The sequence below is a fragment of the Setaria italica genome, chromosome VII (genome assembly GCF_000263155.2).
Source record: "Setaria italica strain Yugu1 chromosome VII, Setaria_italica_v2.0, whole genome shotgun sequence".
NCBI lineage: Eukaryota > Viridiplantae > Streptophyta > Magnoliopsida > Poales > Poaceae > Setaria > Setaria italica.
In genome coordinates this window covers 20335849-20361368 of record NC_028456.1, presented here as the reverse complement: position 1 = coordinate 20361368, position 25520 = coordinate 20335849, and the positions used below count along the sequence as shown (strand labels likewise).

At 41.8% G+C, this 25520-nt stretch overlaps 1 protein-coding gene across 5 annotated transcripts; it reads left to right on the top strand.

Annotated features, from left to right (window-relative positions):
- The first annotated feature begins 1409 nt into the window (after positions 1–1409).
- LOC101764258 (DExH-box ATP-dependent RNA helicase DExH7, chloroplastic) lies at positions 1410–24586 on the top strand. 5 transcript variants are annotated; one of them, XM_004975588.3, is made up of 35 exons: positions 1410–1833; positions 1926–2037; positions 2389–2588; positions 3386–3485; positions 3620–3990; positions 4097–4315; positions 4547–4658; positions 4749–4949; positions 5496–5575; positions 5679–5801; positions 8608–8694; positions 8988–9088; positions 9391–9448; positions 9651–9716; positions 9812–9894; positions 10018–10201; positions 10665–10823; positions 10911–11012; positions 11109–11261; positions 11322–11426; positions 14583–14723; positions 15124–15213; positions 15461–15517; positions 15635–15718; positions 16757–16855; positions 16945–17082; positions 17265–17335; positions 20094–20163; positions 20502–20600; positions 21095–21307; positions 22236–22328; positions 22720–22842; positions 23068–23155; positions 23501–23602; positions 24090–24586. In XM_004975588.3, exons 1-33 carry the CDS (start codon positions 1519–1521, stop codon positions 23146–23148), a joined length of 4290 nt encoding a protein of 1429 aa, XP_004975645.1. In that variant the 5' UTR covers positions 1410–1518; the 3' UTR covers positions 23149–23155; positions 23501–23602; positions 24090–24586. The 5 variants fall into 5 exon arrangements, with proteins under 5 accessions (XP_004975645.1, XP_004975644.1, XP_004975643.1 ...); XM_004975587.3 differs by having other exon boundaries at positions 24024–24586; XM_004975586.3 differs by having other exon boundaries at positions 23939–24586.
- Positions 24587–25520: the final 934 nt, after the last annotated feature.

The following is a 25520-nucleotide window of genomic DNA, read 5'->3' as shown; positions in this document are numbered from 1 at the left end:
GTCGTGACTTGCTGCTCGCGTGCATGCGGACATTCGGATAACATAACAACTATCCCCTCTCCGCTGATTTGATTGGTTTCCAATAAATCGGCGATTCAGTGTCAGCGCATCGGTGAATGCCGATCGGCCTTCTGTTTCTGTCTCTGCGCTTTGAGTTCAGCTACTACCGCTTTGCAGAATTGCAGCTGCAGGCTTCTAGCTGTCTGGGCTTAGGTCCTGTTTGTTTAAGCTTTTACTTTCCGATAGCTGGCTTTTGGCTTCTCATCCTGGAATGCTGGCTTTCTGAAAGCTAGCTTTCTGAAAGCTGAGGTTCGTTTGGCAACCTAGCTTCTTTGAGGATGAGAGTGGCTGAAAGCTGGATGAGGATGAGCAGGGGTCAGGCGATGAGGACGAGGCGGGGTCGGACGACGAGCAGGGGCTGGACGGAGGGAGGAGGGCGGCGACCCGATGCGGAGGGAAGATGGTGGCGGGCGACGACGACGAGCAGGGGCGGAGGGAGGAGGATGGCGGCCCGATGCAGAGGAAAGATGGCGGCGGGCGACGAGGACGAGCAGGGGCGGAGGGAGGACGGCGGCGCCCGATGCGGAGCGACGGCGGCCTGATGCGGAGGGAGGAGGGTGGCGGGCGACAAGGATGAGCAGGGGCGGAGGGAGGACGGCGGCGCTCGATGCGGAGCGGCGGCGGCCTGATGCGGAGGGCGGAGGGAGGATAACAGGGGTGGAGGGAGGAAAAATAAGCAACATTACCGATGGCAGGTGGGTAAATAACGCCAGAAGGTTATTTTTCTCTCCTTTCGAGCTTTCCATTGTACCGTGAAAAGCTAGAGCTTTTGATCCATAAAAAGCTAGGCTCGAAAACTTATCGTTTGTTTCGTTTGTTTGGACTTTCAGATTCTCGAGGTGAGAAACTGGCTGAAAGCCCAAACAATACAATGGCCCCTGCTGGCCCCCCAGGTTCCGCCGTTGCAATCAGCTATTCAGCTCCAATGCATTTTATATCTGCACAAGGTGCAGAATGCTATTTTTCATGAAATTTGCATACTTTCCTTATCCCCCAAAAATTTGCATATGTTCCTCATCCTGTTGCGAATAAGAAGATGAATAACGTACCGTTGCACTTGATCTGATGCAAATTTCCTTGAGGGGACGGTGTGATCAAATTTGCAAAACGGCCGCGAATTGAGAACCAATTTTCTAAAAACTCCCAAATCGTGGCCGCAACGGCACGTCGAAATGTCGAAATGTCGAATTTGCTGGCATGTCTACACGAGAAAAACTGAAAAAAAGAAAAAAAAAGGGCTAGCCAAGCCCAAGCCCAATTGCCCATGAATGTGCGGAATGGCTCTTACACGTGGGTCCCACAATAATATCGGCAACAGCAGACCGCTTGTCGCCGTCTTCCCTGCAAAAGCGCTAAACCCAGCAAGCAGCAGTTCCCCGCGATTCCGAAGTTCCGAAAGCCCGCCGTCGCCGGAGACGATCAGACGGCAGCGCCAACACTCCGGGCGCGCGAGGCCAAATGGCGCCGAAGAAGAAGCAGCCGGGCTCGAAGCAGAAGCAGAAGCCCAAACCCTCCTCCTCCTCGTCGTCCTCCTCATCCGCCGCCGCCGCAGCGCCGCGCCTCCAGATCTCGTCGGAGAACGAGCGCCGCCTCCGGCGCCTGCTCCTCAACTCCTCCGCCGCAGCAGCCCCCTCCCTGGCGCCCACGGACGGTCCGGCGGCCCGCGGAGAGTCGAGGGAGCAGAAAGCGCGGCGGCTGCGTGGCGTGTACGACAAGCTCGCGCTCGAGGGCTTCTCCTCCGCGCAAATCGAGCAGGCGCTCTCTGCTATACCGGTGAGTATCCCCGAGCGCACCTAGAACCTCACTGTGTGATCGAATTGGCTGTTGAGCTGATGATTTTTGTGTTCTTCCCCTTCGGGAGGCAGGATTCGGCGACGTTTGAGTCGGCGTTGGACTGGCTGTGCTTTAATCTGCCAGGCGATGAGCTCCCCCTGAAGTTCTCCAGCGGTGGCACCAGCACCACCTCTTCTCGCACAGGTATCAAATTTCAAGGGTTTAAGGTTTAGTGCTTGCAGGCGGTGACTAGTACAGCATGTAAACATACATATCTCTGTGCGTGGGCTTGTGTCCTCATCAGTCTGCGTGTGTGCTCTTGAACATTCATTTGTGATGTGTGAGTGTTCTCCTGTACGTCCACATAGAATAGACTTTACATCATTGATCATTTGCCTGCATCGTGAGATATTACTTGGTTATCTTATAAATGCTGAAGTGGTGAGTTTTGTCCACCCCACCCTCTCTCATGGAGGCATTGATTGGTTGATTCGTTGGGTGTTACTATTCCATGCTAGAACCATCTGCTGATTACATTGACGGTGTGTGTTGCAGGAGCTGAAGGTTCTGTTAAGGTACTGTCCACAGCCAAGGACAATTGGGTTCCACAGAGTCGTGAACCTGAGGAGGTGAAGGTGAGCACCGAGCAGTTGGAAATCAGAATTGGTGGGCGGAGAGAGGAGAATGTATCATTGGATGACGGGCGGTCATCGCAAGCTGCTTGGATTCGGCAGTATATGGAACAGCAAGAGGAGGTACTGATGTACGAACAAGTAATTTTATCAATTGAGTCATCTAGTCTTAGTATTCTTTGAACATTAGTTAGAGTTTGTTAATCATATATTTGGTTAGTCATAACTGCTTGCTTATTCTGCGATGTTATTGTGCTATTTCGTACTAATCTCGGGTTGTACTGAACCTTCTATAGACACTAAGTGCCTCTACATCATGAACTTGTGCAACTTGCAGTTTAAGAGATAAATTGTTGATTTGTTGTGCTAATTTCAGTAGCTCGATGGTTTGTACCTTTTGAAAAACAAAACCTGGTGGCAACTAATCTTCACTGAGAACTCTCCAATTCAAGTCTTTCCTTATCCCTTTAGCCCATGGTTTGTCTGTTGTTTCAGTCCGTTAATTACTTCTGCTGTTTTAGATCATACAGCTTTGACTATTACCTGTAACAACATGCTAGTAAACATTAGGGAATATAATGGAAGTACTTGTGATGACACATTCATTAATGTTATTTTCTTGTTATCAATATAAATGACCTTTTTATGCATTAATGGGAAAAATATGAAAAGTTGACGGCATCAATGTTGTATCATATGGTCATATGGATTACAATAGTATATGACATTTTTAACTGATGCTTGTATTTAATGTACACAACATCGGAATATCCTATGCATATGAATTCATGATGAATTAAATTATTCCTCTACCAAGTGCTTTCAGCTTTTCTTCTACCAAGGCTTTCTGTTCTTCCTTTTATTTCTTTTGTTGTCCTGTTTTATGTTATACTTTTTTGTTTGGCTGCCATTGATGTTAGGATGATGATGCAAATTCGAATGATTCCTCCACATGGGAAGATCACTGCTTAGAAAGTTTTGAAGTTGTTGAAGCAAAACCAAATAGGCGGAAGAGCAAGGGTAACTTAATGATTGTATTATTTATATTCATGTTATAACTCGTCTACTAGTTCTTAATTACACGGTCCTGATAAGTTTTTGAACTTTTACATAGTTCATACAGATCTATCTTATGATTTCCCCTCACTTTACAGCTGCAAAAAAGAATTCCAAGCATGGAAGCTCGAAGGAACATATAACCCATTCTGCACATCCTGTCTCATCAAATTCTGAAACTGCAAACATTGAGGGTGGTCAGAATGATTTAGGGGTAGCTGAAAATAAATCTGACAGTCTAGGTAATGATGAAGGGCCTGATTTGAAAAAGGGGATCCCTAATGATGTCGTTGAAACTTGCACAAAGGAGATAGATGAAGAGGAGATTGAGCTTGGTGGCATGTTTTTTGAAGACTCGTCTGCTTGGGACGCAGTGGCTCCAGAAATATTGAAACAGCAAAAAATAGAGAAATTATCACATGATGGTTATGGCAATCTTCTTGGGAACATAGATGATATATGGAAGAAGGTCCAAGTGCTTTTCCTTTTTCTTCATATTGATAGAACATGTTTCATGTTTGACTTTGCTTCTGCTATGCACTTATTTCTAACTGTTCATTTTTTCCCAACTACAGGGAGATTCTGGTAAAATGCCAAAAGCAGTTCTACAAAAGTTTTGTCAGAGACTTGGTTGGGAAGCACCAAAATATAGTAAAATATCTGAGAAAAATGGTAAATTTGTGTATGCTGTTAACGTGTTGCGGGGTGCTACTGGCCGTGGTAAGAGTCGGAAGGCTGGAGGCTTGACGAAAATTCAGTTACCTGAAATAGATGAAGAATATGGATCTGTTGAGGTTACGACTTTGCTGTTACTTTGTATGATAATGCTTCTTGCAAATTTTTTTAAATCAGCTAATATTCTGATACATACGCTTATGGTTCTCAACTTGTCATGCTTGTCTCCGTGATAATAGCTATCATTATACCTACATGATATAGTGAGATGTCAATTCATAACTGCTCATGATAGAATAATCTTATTTATTCTATCTAAATTTGCATTATTAAACTGAATTTATGAACAGGAAGCACAAAGTCGAGTTGCAGCTTTTGCTCTATATCAATTCTTTGCTGATCTTCCGCTACGCCATCTGCTTACTGAGCCATACTCATCACTTGTTTTAAGATGGCAAGAAGGTTGAAGCTATTGATTCATATTTCCTTCTTTAATGACTTTCGAAATATAATGGGCCTTTGCGTTACATATTGCATGTTTTCATAAAACAGGTGAATTGTTGTCAACATCAAGGGTGCTTGATACTGAAGACAGTCGAAGAGCTGGCTTTGTAGATATGTTATTGAATATGGATGCAGATACATCCCTAATCGAAGATTCTTCTGCTGGTGGAATATTTGTAGATTCTAGGGATACTGAAGATAACAAATCTGTACATGAGAAGAGAGAGGCTGCCATGATGAGTTGTATGGGTAAGCTGTCAATACAAATCATCATTTCATCTACTTTTTTCTTGAACATATTTCTGGATAATATCATAAACAATCTTGCTTGTGGATGGTTATCATTTCCCCTCGTCCAAGACATGCTTGATTGTCACTGATGAGTGATGACAGACATATTACTTCCATGTGGCATATCGAGTCATTACATTCGCCTTCTTCATTTCCTTGTACTTCCTGGGCAGTGTGCATCATAAGGTTGCTATCATATGGAGTTTGTTCCCTTGCCACTTTTCAGGATGAATCATATTGAACCTTGTATTGTCTATTGACATACACATCATAAGCTTTGATTTCCAATCATATTCCTGGAGTTAATAATTTTCCCTTCTAATTGAAATGGTCAAATGAGTGAAAGCTATACTGTCATTGTTGTAGTTCTATTTCTTCTATCTGCTACCCTTCTAATTGAAGATTGAAATGGTCAAATGAATGAATGCTATAATATCATTGTTGTAGTTCTATTTCTTCTATCTGCTAATAATTAAAGTGTGATTTGGTGTTCTTCCACAATAGGATTGAAATCCCCAGAGCATGCAGAGAGTGCAATTTTGAAAAAGCAGTTGGAAGACAAAAGGAAGCTACCAAATTACTTGGTATGCAATGAATGTGCAATCTAATAAAAGTATATTTTCAGAATTGCATGCTGTTTCTTTGTCTTGTTACTGATGAATTATTGTGTTCACCTTGCACATTTAGAAAATGCTGGAAGCAAGAGCTTCTCTACCAATAGCTAAACAGAAGCAACATTTCCTACAATTACTGAAAGAGAATGATGTAATTGTTGTTAGTGGAGAAACTGGATGTGGGAAAACAACTCAGGTACTTGTGCTTCCTTTTCATTCAAATTCTTTTTCATATCAAATTATCAGTTATGTTGTGTTTCAGTGGTTTCCTTCTTGAGTGTCATTTTTTATTAAAAAATAACTATTCCGAGTGGAAAACAATTTGTTGTGCATCATATCATACAACCATTTGCTCCCTTTGTAGATGAGTCTGTTATGTCAATAATTTGTTAGTCTCATTTGTCGCCTTTTTCTGTCTCAAACACGTAGGAGAGTTGTCTGTCATTTTATTAAGAAAGAGAACCCAGCTGTGCAACGCCACTCACACATCACCCACACCCACACCCACACCCACACCCACATGCCTTAATAGATACAATATACGTGCCACTTAAATAACAGGAACAACCCAAACAAATACAGCAGTAGACCTTAAGAAAGGTTTCAAAGGTCCTTAGCCCTGGCTGCACACCACAGGGCACCTTCCTACTCTACTGCTTGAGCCACCAAGCTTGCACCATTGAACACACACTCATTGTGATGTTTGGAACCATTCTTTTTAATTATTGTTGAACTAGCAGAAATGCCCGTGCGTTGCTACGGGTCCTTACTTACTCTCACGTTATTATTCGCTTGTTCCTAATATGTTGGCTTTGCTTCACAATATGTTGGTGCGTTGTCCCTAGTAGTCCTCTCTTTGCAAGTATAGTAGTAGAAGACATTTGTGGGTGGTTTGATGCCATCTGTTTATTACGTGGGACCCACACATGGAAATAAAAAAAATTCACCGCTTAACCTCCGCTCTATCCATTCATTCGATTTCCCCCGTACTCATCATCATCCATCCAGTCGCTGCCTCTTCATCCATCGGCACCACCCGCATCTTGTCCCATCCTCGCCGTCGCCCAGGCGCTACGCATCTTGCCGTCCTCGCCGTCGCCCAGGCAAGCGCTCGTCCTCCTCGTGCCTAGCCTCATTCCCGCTTCAAGCGCTAGGCCACAGCGCCTCTGGCTGCCATGAGCAGGAGTGCGTTCTCTTCTTCTCGTTTCCATCCACCTCCCTTCTATAATCCACTCCAAATCGTTCCAATCAAGTGCAAAATCGAGCCCCCAATTGCTAGATGTGGAGGCCTTAGTTCCGGATCTGAAGGGGATGGATGTCATTGAGAGGGGGGTGTGAGGTCCCGGCATATGTCCCTGTTTGCGTTGCCTGCCGCCTGCCGCTGCACCCTCCCCCTCCCTGGCGCCATGCCCTTGCTGGCACATGGCTCTACTTGGTTGACTGCAAGGAGGCACTCGGCTCCTTGTTTCCTTTCCCCTTCCTCCTCTCTCTTTCACCCGTTAGGTCCAAGTGGCGGGTAGGGCGTGCAGCCCGAGGGAGCAGCTGCCCGCCAGGGCGAGCGGCAGTAGTGCGTGGTGAGCGTGGGGAGGGTTGGCCACGCGAGCGATGGAGTAGTGGCGCGCGTCCCGTGCCGCCGCCGGCAAGCACGCTGTGTGGGCAGGACAAAAGAACGGGAGCAAAGGCTGAACCTCGAGTCAAATTGCAGTAAAGTTTGGGGACCTTTTTGCAAAATCGTCAAGACATATTCCAAGGACTGTGGGTTGATTACAAAAAAGTTGAGGGACTTTTTTGCAAAACAACCACGACGGTTGGAAGAAACAACCGCACTTTAATATTAGGTAGAGATTGTAAGGAGGGGTATACAGTTGTGACACATGCATTCTTGCTGTCCCAATTTTTCTGTTGATTGCAGTTTCATTTCTTGCCGTGGCCTCGTTTATGTCTAAGAGTGACATCCTTTCCCTCCAACTAGCATTATCTTGGTAATAGAGATTTGTCTCTTGAAGTTCCCACATATATGCCAAAATTGTTGTTTTCCCCTCAAAAGCAATTGTACCTGGTGTCTTGAACAACCTTGACTGCAATAAGCATGGGTATATGATGCTTTACACATCCAGCACAAAGTGTTATACTTGTGAAGTCATGATATGGATGTGCTCGAAGCACCTTAATCTTTCAATTTGCCATTTATCTCGTTATTTACCTTTGGTATTGTCATAACAAAACAAGGTTGGTACCACCAGGGGCCGAGCTTAGGCCGCCCCCTCCCACACCCCCCCCCCCCCCCTCTTCTACCACATAAGTGGCTAAAAATTTACTAATTTGTCCCCCTCTCATATCCTGTCCAAGCTACGCCACTGGGTACCACTACAGCATTTACCAACATTACCTTTGGGCCCTGGTAGCTGTGTAAACTGGAAAAAACTGGTTTCATTTGAGTTCAAAAGTTTCTTACTCTGAGCTAACAGCATGACAGAGCAGCTAGCGTAGCAGTAATGCTCTTGCTGGGCAACGTCCTTTGGTCCTGGTTTCAATTCTCACCTAACAATAAAATGTTTCCTCAAATTTACAGCAGTCACATTGCAGTCGCGCACTTAAAAATGGTAAAGTTTGCAATCTGCGGTTGGAGTGAGCCCTACCTTGAGCCTCTTCTTTGCAAGCGCACATTGTACTTGCTGGGCTAGTGAATCTTCTGCGTCAAAGTTAAGATAAACAAAAACTGAATTGGCAAGGCTGGTAACCGGCCTTAGGCCCTTAATAGTCTTTTGGAAGCAGCACTTAACACTGTTAACCAACTAATCTCATTACAAAATCTCCACATCTCAATGAATGATTTTTATTTTGTTTCATCATATGTACAGCAGTGTCTCTTGATACAATGTTTATATTTGTAGATATGCTCTTTTCAATACTTTGTCCTGAATATGATGCAACTTGAACTTGTGTAGGCTAATTATAAATTTCCAGAATTATGTACTCATGATTCTTTTTCATCTTTGCAGGTGCCACAGTTTATTTTGGATGACATGATTGAGTCTGAACTTGGAGGTTATTGCAATATAATTTGCACACAACCCCGGAGGATAGCGGTAAGATCATGATGCGGATCTTTGTCTTTTCTTCGAGGACAGCATCATAAGATTAGCAGTGGTATTATGCAAAAGTTGCATGCCTTATTCATGAAATCACTTGCAAGGCCATATTGATTGGATCTCATACACAAGTTTTGAGTATTGCATTATCAGGAGATCTTTTGTTGTGGTGATTGCTCTTTTCATATTTGCAAAGCTTCAAACTTTACATAATCACAAATTACCTATAACTTTTATTTTATCAGACAGATATAATCGAATTTAACTTGGATTGGTCTACATATGTATAGGCCATTTCTGTTGCGGAGAGAGTGTCTGATGAAAGGTGTGAATCTTCACCTGGATCGAATGATTCACTGGTCGGATATCAAGTTCGTCTTGACAGTGCACGGTTTGTTTCTTTCTCATGCACGTGATCCATGCATGCAGTGCTTACAATTTCGCACATGATCCGTGAAGGTTTATAAGTATAACATATAGTTTGTATATAATATGTCTGATATTTTCGCTTGGGTAGAAAATCCTTCTTATGCGTTAATCCCTCTCTCTTTCTTCCCTTTGTACCTTTTCTTCCTTCCTTTTTCATCTGTTTGTTTTCCTTTCCCTTGGGCTTTGTACCGTTTAGTTTTGTATCAAATATTTTTATACCACATTTCTTTCAAAAATATGTCTGATGCTTTTTTATTGTTTTAGGAATGAGAGGACAAAACTTTTGTTCTGCACTACTGGTATCCTTCTCAGGAAATTATCTGTAAGTAGTGCCCTCATATGCATAACAATTATTGTTTCATGCATTTTTCATAATCACATTAATGACGATTTCGGTTTTTTCATTTGGTCTCTTCTGGTAAAACTTGAACTTGCCATTCAGCTAATAAAAGGAGGAACCTAATTTTGTACCATGTCTTGATAGTTGCTAAAATATACTTTGTTATCCGTGCTATATATTTCAGGGAAACAGAGACTTAAGTGATGTTACTCATGTTGTAGTAGATGAAGTACATGAACGTACTATTTTGGTATGTACTCATGTGCTTTATACTTTTTCATGTTACAAAATGTCATGCGTGTTCCTGTGCTAAATGAGGTAAATAATCTTTATTCCTCCCTCCAGAGTGACTTCTTGCTTATTGTTCTTAAGAATCTCGTTGAGAAACGCTCCTATCAACAAGGAAGGAAGTTGAAAGTGATTCTCATGTAAAACTCATCCCCTTTGGCTTAATATCTTTATTTCTTTCAGTTTTTGCATTCTTTTTCTTACTGTTTGCATTTGTTGTCTTATTCCAATCTTGTGTTTATTCCAATGTTCTTTACAATCAGGTCCGCGACGGTCGATTCAAGCCTATTTGCACGATATTTTGGAGAATGCCCTGTGATTAATGTTGAAGGAAGAACACATCCGGTGTCAACTCACTTTCTTGAGGATGTTTATGAGAAAATGGAGTACTGTCTTGCATTGGATTCTCCTGCATCAGGAGCGTACTTCGCACACCATGGGGAAAAGGTTTCGTATTCCCATTTCTTACACCAGATAGTGTACACATTCTTGATCTGTTGGAGCCCTGTGACTATTACTGTTTCTTTTGGGTGGCTAGATCTTGTATGTGTTTCTGTTGCTCATTGTATTTGTAGATATAGGCTTGTTCTGTTAGTCTTCTGTGTCCGTTACAAAAGTATGGAAAATCTTGTTGGTCATGCAACTTCTTTTGAAATAATCTATAGCACAGTTTACCACCCTAACATGAACCATGTATTTGATGTGTTGCTTCTTGCTTGTAATAAAGCTGGGGATTCCCTGTTTAAATCTTATATAACTACTTTAGGGGTAAGAGTATGTGTTTTTGCAACTATATGCTCTGTAACTGCCCTTAAGATCCTCAGGGCTAACCAATTGAAATCCATTATGCTTGGTATGTTTCTGATCATTAGTGCTGTACTTACATTTATTCTTTTTTACACTTTTCCAGTGGAAGCATGCGAGCAGCTCAGTGAATAACCGACGAGGAAAAAAGAACCTTGTCTTATCCTCATGGGGTGATGAGTCAACTCTTTCTGAAGGCTATGTTAACCCTCATTATGTTTCTGATTACTATAAGTCATACAGTGAGAGAACCAACCAAAATCTAGTGAGTTCCTTTATCTGACCCATATTTTACACCCTTCTCTTTTAACAATGTTTTGGTTCTGACTGAAATTTTCTGTTGATAACACAGAAATGCTTGAATGAAGATGTGATTGATTTTGATCTATTGGAAGACTTGATATGCTATATTGATGAGAATTTCCCTCCTGGTGCTCTTCTAGTTTTTCTTCCTGTAAGTTTAGGGTTTTACATCAGCTTAGTGCTTTGTTTGCTAATATGTATCTTACATTAAAGGGCACATCCTTTCCTGCTATTGATGCTGCTACAGGGAGTTGCAGAGATTGACATGTTGATTGATAGATTATCTGCTTCAGTTAGATTTGGAGGGGCATCATCTGATTGGATCCTTCCTTTACATTCACTACTTGGACCCACTGATCAAAGAAAAGTGTTCCAGTCTCCTCCAGATAACTTTCGCAAGGTGATTACGCTCACTCCTGTCCTCACAGATCTACTGTGTGCTTACTACATGCTGTTGCAGGTTATTGTTGCCACAGACATAGCAGAGACCAGTATTACAATTGATGATGTAATATATGTCGTTGATGCTGGAAAGCACAAGCAGAACCGTTATAACCCACGGAAGGTCAGATTTCTCTTATTTTCACCTGTAATTTTGGGGAAAGAAGATGAGGATTTACCATTTTCATGATCTTTTGCCAAGTATTTCTATATTTCTTCAGTTTTTTATGTATCACTTGTTAACTGGATAGTTCACTTTGGATTTACTGAAAGGGCAGTTGGCAAATTTGTCCATGATAACATTGTTTGCGGATTCGTTGATGAAACAGTGCTTTACGGGTTTGGTACTAAATATTTTTGGGCCTATCAGGGTCCTTCAGTAGTTTATAAGGAAAAAAACACTAGCTGGTCTATCATAGGTAAAAAAAAGAAGCACTCAATCTAACATAATACTGCTGAAACTCCTCAGATCCCGTGGTTCCTGAGGAGGCTTATAACATAGTAAGGAAGGTTTATCATTCATTTTATTCTGTACTGCTTGTACTTCCAGAGTTTGATTTTCTTCTTATTCTTCTGGAGCAGTATCAATAAATTCAATTCTTGTATTACACTACCTTTCATAAAAACAAGACCACTATAGAAAAAAAAGTTATAAATGAAACACATGGGTTAGTTGAAAGGATCGTGTGATGCCTAGAGAGAGGGGGGGGGGGGGGGGGTTGAATAGGCTCGATCTGTAAAACCTGAAAAATCTTTGCAGCAGAGTTAAATGGGTCGGAACTTCCGACACTGTGCCGGAACTTCCGACGGGGTCGGAACTTCTGTTACAGGGGTGGAACTTCTGACAGAGATAAAAATACTGTACGAAATTCAAAATCAAACTCATTTCAGCAGAATCTATTTGAATCAAAAGTTTAGCAATGAAGTCTAGAGACTAGTGCAGGTGATCTTTATAAGGGAAACTTCACGAGAAAGTAGATCGGCATAAAACAAGTTCTAGGTCAACAAGAACTTGAGGAACACAACAAGCACACTAGATAAAGGATTTGTTTATCGAAGTTCACTCCCACAAAGGAAGCTACGTCTCCGTTGAGGAGCTCACAAAGAGCCGGGTCCTCACTAACCCTTTACCTCTCTCAATCAACCACAAAGGAGGATTGAGTCACTTAGAGCAAATCCAAGAGTTTCCCAAAAGGTTCTTCCCCAAAACTATGTATTGGTGGCTCTTCCAAAAAATTTTTTCCCCCAAAAACATACGAACCCACAACAGTTCCCCAATAACTAGCCCCCAATATTTCAAAACAGCCACATCATCATAATTGGGCCCATCTCACTTGGGCTGCCCACCTCCTCCCCTCACAATCACCTCCCTCTCTCTTGATCTACAGCGTTGCCGCTGCCAGAATCTCCAGTCGCCCCCTCCCATCGGCTCACCGAGGCTTTTGCCACCCGACCCATCCATGCGATCTCCAACGCCAATTGGAGATAGGTAAAACGGATTCGCTCTCTTTCTCTACAATCGGCAACATCACAACAGACTCACAGCACAAGATCTTGCCTTGCTCTTCTGTCAAATCAGATGCACACACGCAAAATTCCCCACCCGATTTCTCCCTTGTAGGAGCTCGTCCAAGCAGCCAGCAGGAAACAACGAATCCCTTCTCCCCATTGCAACGCACCAAACTTCAATCCAAGTCCACAAGGCGAAGGGGATGCTGATCCCGGTGACTGCTTCGATGGGCTTCCCGGGGAGGCAAGCCGGCCTCTCACGGACGGCATCTCAGTGGGGCTCGCGCAGCATGGACAGAGGAGCGGCGGCCCTGCCGTGGCCGGCCTTGTGCGGGCCTCGGTGAGGGGGGCCTCGTCGTGCCGCAAGTGGCGTCGTGCGGGGCTGCGGTTTGCCACCCCTTGCCCCGCCGTTGGAAGACTCTCGCGCGGGAAGACTGATTGGGGGAGGAGGAAAATCACGCAAATATGCTCGGCGACGGGCTCTGTTTTGGCGTCGCGAATAGCTTGGGGAAGTTTTTGGGGAGTTGTTGGAATCCTTTTTTTCTTTTTTCTCCCTAAACAAGGTATTAGGGGTAGGATACAAATTCTATTGAAGTTGCTCTTACTATGAATCCTCGAAGAGGATGGGCAATACAAACTTCACGGGCGCACCACAACAAAGAGGGCGCTCAAACGGGCGACGCCGAACCGTCTAGAAGCAAGCTTCAAGAGTAACAAACGCGAATCGAAGTCCGAAGATACTTCAAGTGCTCTTGAGATGAACTTGGTTGACCTCACACTCAAAGCTAGAGTCACACACCTCAAATCTTCCTCTCTCCCAAGCCCTAGCTCAAAACTCTCAAAGATTTAGCTCAAGGAGGGAGTGGGGAGGAGGATTGAATGCTCTTGGAGGTTTTTGTTTCGTGGTTAGGTCAGTAGCAAATGAAGAGGGGGTTGAGGGGGTATAAATACCCGACCCCCAAAACTAGCCGTTATTGCTGTTAAAGTGCATGTCGGAACTTCCAACACAGGGTCAGAACTTCTGACACTTTAAAAAGAAATTTGCTAAGCGACCTTGGTCGGAAGTTTCTGAAAACTTCCGGCACCTGTCGGAACTTCTGACACCCAATCGAAACTTCCGACAAGTGCAAAAACTATGAGGAACTGCATGTGCAAGTGTGTGATTAAGGTGTCTCTCATGGGTAGTTAGCATCTCAAATGAGCACTTTGACATCTTCAAGCCAACTAGTTGAGTCCCCCTTTATAGTACGGTGTTCCTATACTCAAATTCAAAAATAGAAATTATTAAAAGATCTTCTCTTAAGCTCCAACACCGATTTCAATTAAATTTGGGGTCCTTCCTTACACTTTTGCACTTCTTAAGATTTAAACCTGTCAATTACTCGATAAAAACAGTAGTCCCTTAATTATGCATGTCATCAATACCAAAAACCACTTAGGGGGCCATATGCACTTTCATTAGTACTTGATGCCTTGACGCTAATAGTGGAATTAACTGTTATAGACTTATAGTCTTCTACCATGCCAGATTGTGTTCAGCTCATGGTTTGGTTGCATACTTGGACTTTCAAAATCATTAGGCAATGAGTCCCAAAGTAAAATGCAAATGGTACTCAATGTGTCTGTTTGGCTAGCTCGCAATTCTAGTGTTTGTGCATGAGCTCTCTTTACTTCGTTATGCATCGGTTGACACAAAGAAATTCTTATGAAATAGTATAATGTCAATATTTAAAAGTTCTTTTATTGGTTGCTTTATCTTGTATGCTTGCAGAAAATGTCAAGCATAGTAGAAGATTGGATTTCTCGTGCAAATGCAAAGCAGAGACGCGGAAGGGCTGGTCGTGTGAAGCCTGGTTTATGTTTCTGTTTGTATACCAGGCATCGGTTTGAAAATACTATGCGTCCATTTCAGGTTATCACTAGCCCTAGTTACATTTTTCTAGTGTTCTCCTAGTCCGTCTCTCATACAAGCCAGATATCTTTCCTGGTGCCTTTTACCTTTTCGTTATTCCCTATACGGTGACCATTCTTTCTGAGAGTTTTCCCTATTCCCTGTTTGCTACCTCACCTTTTAAATCCATCTCAAATATATCAATCAATTCTAGGGTAGTTATATCAATCAATTGCAAACCACATGCTGCACAGAAGCGAGGAGGCTATATTATTAATTTGTAATATACGGAAAAGATGTTTTCTTTGACACAAATGAGTTTTGTTTTATGTTATTGATAATATCATTGCCAAAGGATATCAAAAGTTTCCTAAACAGCACATGTAGTCTCTGGGAATTTATATTCAGTGTATGCTTGAAGGTGCCTGAGATGCTACGGATGCCTTTGACTGAGCTGTGCCTGCAAATAAAATCACTTCATCTGGGAGACATCAAATGCTTCCTGCTAAAGGTACATTTCCCTCTGTTTTCCACCATCACTCTTTCTTTTGATTTCAACTCATTCGATGCAATATCTGCAAGTTTTATGTAACTTTTATGTAACTTTTACCTGAAAGGTTGAGTTCCTGTGGACTTTTTTGTAGAGCATTTTGTGACGTACTTAGTAGTAAGCTATATGTTAGTTCTGCTGTTATGCATGTCCTTCTGTTATCTGTGTGATATAGTGATATGCTCACATTTATCATGTTCTATTCCAGGCAGTAGAGCCCCCTAACGAAGAAGCTATTTCCTCTGCAGTTGACTTGTTATACAAGGTTCTATTATTTCTGTTTATTAACCCATCACATGAATACATTGCGATACGTGTGGCAATCTTGGCATCTCTTTCTGTAGTTCTTAACCAAACACTATGCTGCCATTCCTTTATCTAGGTTGGAGCATTTGAAGGACATGAAGAGTTGTCGCCTCTTGGGTATCATCTAGCAAAACTGCCTGTTGATGTTTTGATTGGAAAGGTATGGCTAATTGACATGGATAGTTTCAGCAAAGTAAATTGATTGTGCTGTTTACAATGTGGAGTTTCCTCGCTAATACTTCAGTAGCGCTTAATATCAGACTTTTGTCACATGAGCCAACACAAAGTACACTGTATTCTCTTTCATCCATCTTGCATTGAAACTGAGGCATAACCCTGTTCTCTTCCTGTTTTACCCTTACATACAAAATTTTTGCCATATAAATTTGAATAAGTGTTTCACCTGCGAGCCCTTGATTACACAACCTACTACACTGCTATATTCATAAAATCTTCCTTGGCTCTACCCCGGATATTTTACTATGAGCAGTTTGAAATTTCAGTAAACTAAAATTCTTTAGTTTTTGTTACACATCTCAAGAATGCTCCGAGCATATTGCATTATTTTTTCTATCCTTTCTGTACAAGAATTTACATTAGGCTGTCAAAGAGCCGAGCTTAAGCCAAGCTCGAGTAAGCCCATGTCGGAGTTCGAGCTTGTCTCAACTAATAGAACAATGCATGCATCTTTCACCATACATATGACAGCATAAACCGTTTAAGCTCAACATTTTGCTTTCGTGAAGGCTCATGGCCTGCTTGTTTACAATTAGAGCCATGCTAAAGTTGCCTGTTGAGCTTGATCTTTTCTGAGAGTCCTATTTCATTTTGATTTGTGTAGTCAATGCCCTTTTTTACATCTATATAATTATAGAAAATTATCATGCCCTTTTTTACATCTATATAATTTAGAAAATTATCACGCATTATTTGTCATATCAGCTGTCCTCTTGTGCACTTCCATATGTAATCTGCAGTAACTTCACGGTTCTTAAAAATCAATAGATGTAGTTAACTTCAGAGTTTTCAATATAATGGTGTGCAGTCCTCTTTACTGTTCAAGAATAAAAAAAAGATGTAGTTGATTATAGTAATTAGTATTTCTGCTTCATACATCTTGTTGTGAATTTATAGTTCTGTATGGATCTTTTCTTTTCGCATGATGATGTTCTGATTCATTTTTCATATGCGGCTGCAGATGATGCTTTATGGTGCTATCTTTGGTTGTTTATCACCAATTCTTTCTGTTGCTGCTTTTCTGAGTTATAAATCCCCATTTATCTCTCCAAAAGATGAGGTACTTGTGACTACAATGACAAACAATTTATGACGAAAAATTTACGTGGCATAGATTTGGCCTCAATTTTATGACTCTTTTTATTGCAGAAGCAAAATGTAGAGAAAGCAAAAGCTACACTGTTGAATGAGAACCTTGATGGGTCTACTTCTGCAACAGATAATAAACAATCAGACCACCTGTTAATGGTAATTGCATACGACAAATGGTCTCGGATACTGCTACAGGTAGTAAACAACTTCCTTCTGTTCTAGAATACACTTTTTCTATTGTTTGGCAGCTTTTAATGTGTTTCTAGGATCATGTTACTTTTTCATATATTTTACTGTGTACATATTATGTTTTACATAGACTATATATTGAAACTACTGCTTGGAGGATATCTAATAAGCTGGTTTCTGAATTGCAGCATGGAACCAAATCTGCTCGTCAGTTTTGCCATTCATTTTACTTGAATAGTACAGTGATGCACATGATCAGGTTAGTTTCATCATGAGATGCTAAAGTAGTCATGCTTATGCAGAACCTGATGCAAAAGATCAGATATCCTAAGGCCTTTTTGGACTTTTGCTTATCAAACAAGTGGGTTGTTTTCAATCTTCAAATGTGAGATTGGGGCGCTGTTATATTTCAAATGAACTAGTCATCTAGTGCCTGTTAGTGCCTGTTTTCTAAAACAGAAATTTCTCCCTCTAAATCGACCCATTGGGGAAAACAAATATTCCAATCCAATCCAATGAAGGTAGTAGATATATGAAGATGCTCTGGAGTTTTTTTAAATATCAGTTCTTGTTAAATATGGATACTGCAATTTTGTTTTCGGAGAATATTTAATTACATATGTTATTGAAATCCATCTGACTGTTCTTTTTCCTGCCATTATTGTTGCACTTTATGTATGCCGTGTTGCAATTTTGTTATGATGCAGTTTAGCAGGTGTTGATAAGCATAGGTTCATAAATCATAAGTATGCTCCTGAGAGATCATTGTAATTGTTTGTTTTCAAAGCTCATAGGTGGACATAAAAAACCCAATTATTGGTTGGAAAAGTTGCAGTTCCCTTGTATTAATTATGGGATTGTGACATCTTGACTTGCTAGTTGCTACTTTTTTTTCTGGAATACGCAAGAGAGCTGCGTATCATTGCATTAAGAAAGGAGATAAAAGGCTCATATAGCCATACAACACCACACACACCAACACTACACACACCTCACAGGTTCTAGGTTACATACACGCCCGTTAAAATTTAAAGGTCGACCACCCCTCACCAACGGACTCTGCTAACCCCCAGGTTGAGCAGTGACCAGATCACTAATGCCTTTGGCGGCTGCCAGCCTCCAGAGAACAGCTTCTTCCTGTGCAAGGAGAAGCACCCGCTCCATCCTGGGCGAGGCACCATTAAACACAATATCATTCCTTTCCTTCCATAGAATCCAAGCTCCTAGCATGACCAGTGAATTGAATCCTCTCTTGGTTCCTTTGTCAAGTGTGCTACCAGCTTGTTGCCACCAGCCCAGTGGAAGATGGTTGAGGTGCAATATCTGGGAGTCCAAAACTGCGAAGTAGTTGAAGCCAGAATTGCCGAGAGAAGACACAAGAATGGAGGAGGTGCTGAATGGTTTCATCCTCGTGGTCGCAAAAGGGGCAATGCTCAGGATGAGGGAGACCCCTTCTAGCGAGTCTATCAGCTGTCCAACACCGATTATGTGCCACTAACCAAAGGAAGAATTTGCACTTCCTGGGACCCCAATTCCTCCAAATTAGTGTGCTCGGCTCAAACTGGACTTCTCCAAGGAAAAAAGCCTCGTATGCTGACGTAGTAGAGAACTATCCTGAATTCTCAAATTTCCATTTATGAACATCCTCAGCCTCTGGTAGACGCAATGTTTCCTGAACCATGTCCCAAATATCCAGAAATTCTGACAGGACCGCTACCGAGTAGTGCCCCTGGATATCCTGTATCCACTGATTGTCCAGCAATGCTTCCTGAACAGTACGCTTCTTAACCCGCCTCTTGGGTACAGTTGCAAACAAATTGGGAGCCAATAGCTGAATAGAGGACCCTTGCAACCACCGATCAGTCCAGAACTTGGTGTTCGCCCCATTGCCGACTTCCGTAGTTATAGCAGCAGCAAATAGGGACTGTGCATTCCCATGAACTGTGACCGGGAAGGCTGCCCATGGCTTATCGGGTTCAGTTTTACTCAACCACAACCAACGGACTCTGAGCGCCCAGCCAAATCTCTGTAGGTCTAAAATGCCCAAACCACCTAGCTCCTTTGGACGGCTCACCTTGGGCCATGCTATTAAACAGTGACCTTCCTTCGCCTCCTTCTGGCCTCTCCACAAGAAATTACGACGAATCTTATCCACCGCCTTTAGGCACCATGGAGGAAGCTCCAAGGCAGTGGCGAAATAGATCAGAACTGAGGTGAGAACCAATTGCACATATGTAGCACGACCAGCTCGATTCATCAACTCAAATTTCCATCCTGGCAAATGATCAGCAACCTTCTCAATCAGAGGTTGTAACTGTGCCTTAGACAGCTTCTTGATGGAAAGAGGGAGACCAAGATATTTCAGGGAAACTCCTGAACTACACAGGGAAAGTGAGTCTGAACCACAATGAACATTGAATAGGTGAGACACTGCATTTCTGAATATTTGTTCTGAGCCCTGAAGACGCACCAAATAACTGTAACAGGGCATCCACCATTTTCAGGTCTGTGGTGACTGGGTGAAGGAACAGGACCACATCATCAGCATACAGGGAGACACAATGATAGATACTTCGAGTGGAAATTGGCTGCAGCAGCCCTTCAGTGCTCACCTTTTCAATCAAGCTATTCAGGACATCCATTACAAGGATAAAAAGCATAGGAGAGAGTGGGTCGCCTTGCCGAAGTCCACGCCGGTGATATAAAACCTCCCCGGGGACCCCATTGAGCAGCACCCTAGTTGATGACGAGCCAAGCAAGCCACTGATCATATCCCGGCACTTGGGCCCAAAGCCCCTTCTCTTCTTATGTAGAAGCAACTGTTAGGTTTTTGTTTATTATGTTGTTTTCTTTACTTGCAGAACTCTCATATTGCAAAACAAAGTCGGTTCAGCAGCTACTTTTGGTTATCATTGAATCATGAAAATGTCTTCAAGTTTTCCTTAGAAGTAACTAAGATTCTCATGTGATATGTTGATTCACTCCAGCTATTTAATCAGGTATATTTTTCTTTGCAGGGACATGCGTCTTCAGTTTGGCACATTGTTAGCTGACATTGGACTTATTGATCTTCCTAAAGATAGCATGGTATGTCTATTTCATAGAGTTGTCGTTTGTGTTTTTAATAGGATGTTTGGGTTGAGAACAAGTCTGTTCTATCTCCCTTCCTCTCTTCCTCAGACAGAAAACTTTGAAAATTTACTTAATAGAAACAAACTTTAGTAGACTGCAATCTGTGTACTTAACTTACAAAGTTGTCATGAACCACTTATGTTTTAAATTCAGTTCGACCTCAGTGACTTCAACTTTCTAAAATAACTGGCAAGTTCATAAGCAATGATGTACTATTGTAAGTACATTTTCTCTAATCTGAATGGAAACATCAAAGTCAATCTTCCAATATGACTTGGTTTTCCTATTTCCAGAGGCCTAAGGAGGGGAGTAGAAAAAGTAATCTTGAGAGCTGGTTTTCTAATATGTCTCTTCCATTCAACACGTATGCTCGCTGCACCTCAGTTATTAAGGTAATAGCATGATTTCTACCCCTTGTATACCAATACTAGCCATTTCCCTTTGTTTACTTTTCCAAGGAAAAACGACTCATGATTAATTTGGAGAATGCTGATTCTGGTAGTGGCATTGCAGTTTCATTGATCGAGTGATTATGTATCTTCATGTATATGATTCACATATTGATCAGATCTAGAATACCAAAACTCAAATGAATGCAGTGTAAATTGAAAGCTCACTTACATTAGATAGGAATAAATTTATGGCCTGAGTTTTGTTCTTGTTTTTGGATTGAATGAGCTTGGAATGCTTTTAATCTGTCAGCAACTTTTGGACATGTACCAAAAGTTTGTTAAACTATGTTGATGGAATGATCTTGTATTGTTGCTTGTTGTAAGTATAACATGCTATTGTCATGCCTATCACTTTACTAATTGCTTCACTTGGTAAATGGATATGATGTCAATACAGTGTATGAAAATGCTTACATGGCATTTGTGTTGTGCAGTCGGTCATATGTGCAGGTCTATACCCTAATGTTGCAGCATCTTTGGAGGGTGTTGATCCTGGAGCTCTAGGTGGAAGAAAGCCATCTGATATTCTGTTCAGCAAGGACCGTCCTAGATGGTATGATGGAAGGCGAGAAGTCCATATACATCCATCATCTGTGAACCACAGCTTGAAAGCTGTTCAATATCCATTTTTGGTGTTTCTTGAAAAGGTATATGCTTGTTTTTTGCTACGTTACACTGACTCAGACACGATACCTGTCAGACACGTCGACACGGCATATATATAATAAAATATGTCTAAATTCAAATTCAAGCAACCACATTACAGCATACAAACCAAAGTTCTGATTTATATAAAAGATACTAATAAGAAGAAAGGAAAGCAAAAGCTGTTGGCCTGCCATTTACTGGCCCATTCGGTCCATCCATCCATGTAAATGGCTTGCCCCATTCCATCCAAATTGCCTTCACTGTCCAGGATTCACAAAACTACTAAGCAGCTGCCAGTACGTCTTCTTCCTGCTCGCTGCTTCTCTCTCAGAGCCACGAAGCCACCGCCACAGATCACCCACCCATGGCCACCATCTCCCATCAGTGATTAGCAAAATCAGTAGCCCTCATCCTCCTCACATCTCTAGTGACATCATTTCGCTGGAGAACCGCATCAACAGGTGTGGATGCTCGGATGGCACTGCTATTCCCACAGCCAGGGATGCTTTCTTGGGCCAAGCCGTGTCGGGGCCTAGTCGGGAAAGTGTCGGAGGCATGTCAGAGATTAAATGTATTTATTTTTAACGTTTAATCTGCTGCTACTTACCGTCTTGTTGCATAGAAAAGTTTTTTTATGCAATTGGGATGCTTCTATTTATATGGCTTTTGTGTCAACTATTATCAATGGCAAATGGTCTAGATGCTACCTTTGCTTCCAGATTATGCATAATACTGAGTCTTGTATACCTGATCCAGAGAAAATTTGCATGTCCGAATTTATTTTGCTGATACTGCCCAATTTGAGCATATCGTAGTATCAAGGGTTATGGATTTATGGTCACCACACCAACCAAGTTGAATTCGAATTACCAATTTCTGATGTTGACATATTCATTCTATGATTCTATCTCTGTTCCTTATTTCCAGGTTGAGACAACAAAGGTGTTTTTACGTGATACTAGTGTCATTTCCCCCTACTCACTCCTTCTGTTTGGTGGTTCCATGGTGATCCAACATCAGGTACTTTGACTCTCATCAAACACTAGACCATACTGGAATCCCATCATCCTCGTTTTATCTCTATGTGAGGCACTTGAGTTGACAGGATCTTATTTTTCTGATTCTTTTGGAAAGGTTTTGTCCATGCGAGTTTTCCGGTGGTAGTGTGTTGTATGTTGGCACTTGTCATGTCCATCTTCTATGCAAAAATTGAAAAATATGTCTGAAAAATGGGGACCACATTGAGAAGAGGGTATACTTTAGGTATTTTAGTTTGACCCAGGTCTATGTGGATCACATAGAATATTTCTTTTTCCATTTTGGAGAGGTCCTAGGAATGCTCGTATGCATGGTCGTATAGTGTATGATATCTGAATTCTCAAAAGGGGAAACTGATAATCTCTGTTTCCAGACAGGGGTGGTTGTTATAGATGGATGGTTGAGGCTGTCTGCTGCTGCACAGACTGCTGTGTTATTCAAGCAACTTCGAATAACACTTGATGCTGTTCTGAAAGAACTGACAAGAAAGCCAGAGGTATGGTGTGTCTTCCTGTTGTTGAACATGAGAACGGGGAAAAACAGCCAGCTGATGTACTGGAAATGTCATACAGCTGTAGCATCTCTTGTCCATCTCTTTATACAGTTGCTTAATATCTATGAACTGTATCTCTAAGAATGTATAACTTGCTTTAATAATAGACAGCTCCACTGCTATCTAACTTCCTTTCTACAATTAACTGATTTTATTGTCTTATTTCAGATGGCAACTTTTGTTGACAATGAAGTGGTCAGGTCCATCATTCATTTACTGTTAGAAGAAGACAAGGCCCAACTAGCATGAATTCATGGTAATCCTGTTGGTATTTAATTTTCTTGGAGCTATATTGAAAGTAGGATCGTGCAGATGGAATAGTCATAATGTATTTGAACACCAATCATTAGAATTTTCATGGAAAATGTTTCCTTCAAGTTTTGAAGGATTATATGGTTGCATGGACCGCTTGATTATAGATAGAACCAGTCAGATCTAATGACATCCATTTAACAATAGGAAGTAGCATAGAAATTCTCATGATTAACATTTGATTGATCAAATATAGCATGATTAATATTTTAATTGATCATATGTCATTATTTTTCCCATATTCCAGTAATTTTAGTTTCGGTGGCTAATTTCTGTGATTCTACATTAGGTCATCGAATTATAATGTAGATAACAGTGGAACTGTGTCAGAATCAACCAAAGGACTTTGGGAGCACATTAAGGTGTCCGGATTAAGCTTGCACACGACCAGGTACAGTTCTTGTGCTTGTGTTGGCAGATGCATAGCTTTTGCATATTGAAACCTGTATGCTTCAATCATTCTGCTGCAATCTCAATAGTAAAACTGTTGAATCCAGTGGTTTCTTGGTATCATCCAGTTGGTAATATTTTCTCAATGCAATCATGTGATCTTATGATTTCTTCTCACACTTCACAAACATATGAGAAATTTAAAAAGTGTTATGAGTTTCAGATGCAATTGTAGAAAACATGGTGTTTTAGTATGCCGGTGTGAAGATATATTTTGCAACCACTGATCTTGTTTCTAATTTAGACTTTTAATATCCAGATACTGGCCTTTTCGTAGGACATAATGATGTGGAATCTGTTTGCACCCACAGATGTTCAGAGTTTGCCAGTTTGGTCATTTTGATATTTTGGGTTCTGTGTAGGCATCAATATTGGTTCTTGCTGCCGTGCACATTCCATGCTGATCTGCAAGCATTCTTACTGTGCAGTGTGGGTGATTTCCGATGTGGAAAAGAGGTTTGCAATATATTGACGTGTATATGCTTGCTTTTTATGTGGAAGAAGTTTTCCTGAATCTAGTGTACTCTTATCCCAAATGGGAACTTAGTATACATCAAAATACGGAGCAGCGGAAATCCAAAAGCCTGAATCCTTGTCAATCTAGCATTTGAAATGTCGACCAGAGAAGAATAATGAAAAACCATACATATATGGGACAATAAGCAGATACCATAGTGTGTTGGTGATGATAATTGCATTAGCATTCAGAAATATAGCGTCGCAAATTCTGCAATTCACGATGTAGTGATCCATTCTGGATGAACAGCTGCAATTGAATTTGGGAATGCAGCCGTACATCATGTACAAAGTACTCTAGCAATGTTATTTAGTACGAATTTAGTACGAATTTGCTCCTACGGCACGCTATACAAGTTTCCATAACCTCAAAAAGGTTGATTGCTATGGTATAGTGATTGGCGCTCGATCCGGTACTGCTCCATAGGTTTTGAATGAATATACTTGCATTCTAGAACTATTGACTAATGGAGTGGAATCACGCAGAGGGCAGTGGGCAGTACACATGAATGCCGTACTTACTACCTACCGATGATTTTTAAGGTGCGGGACAGTCTTACGTTTGGACTTGGCACTTTGTGACGTTTCGAGACGGGCATGGTACTTACTGCTATTGTACAGAAGTACAGATATTTTATGCACTTTGAGTTCTACTCCCTCTGTTCCAAATTGTATAAAAGTACAGATATTTTGGTATTTTTACATTCATAACTTTTGCTACGTATTTACTTAAAAAAAACTTTGCTACATGAGGTATATGGGTACCCATGGGTCCCCACCGACCAGGATACTGGCCGGCCCTGGCACGTGCAGGCTAAGGACACGAAGATACTTCAAGCGCAAGTCAAGGAGGCCGAACGATTCAAATTAGCTTGGATATCGTGGGATACGTGTTGTAATCCAACTTAGATTACTTTCTATGTAACAACTGATTATGATTAAATTCAAACCGATTTGAAACCCTAGGTCGTCAACCTACATAAGGTGGCTAAGGGCGCCTCGTGGGGGCATCCTATCCGATTTATTCTTCGCACTCGCGCAAAGCAAAACACAGGATGTAGGGTATTGCTCTCCGGAGACCCGAATCTGTCTACCTTCGTGTTCTCGTGATTAACTTCAAGTTCTTGGTCTCACAATCCTCCCTGCCTGCAAATCTACCACTTGGGTAACCCCCTGGTGGACTGCCGGGCTACTAAATCCGACAGTTAGCGTGCCAGGGGCAATTGTGAGATCCTCTCTAGCGAGCTTGATGGCATCTCGTCCCGGCGTCATCTTCCCCGAGAGCATGAAGGACATCCTTGTCAACCTGATCCAGCTTCGCTTTGGGATCATGCCGGCGGATT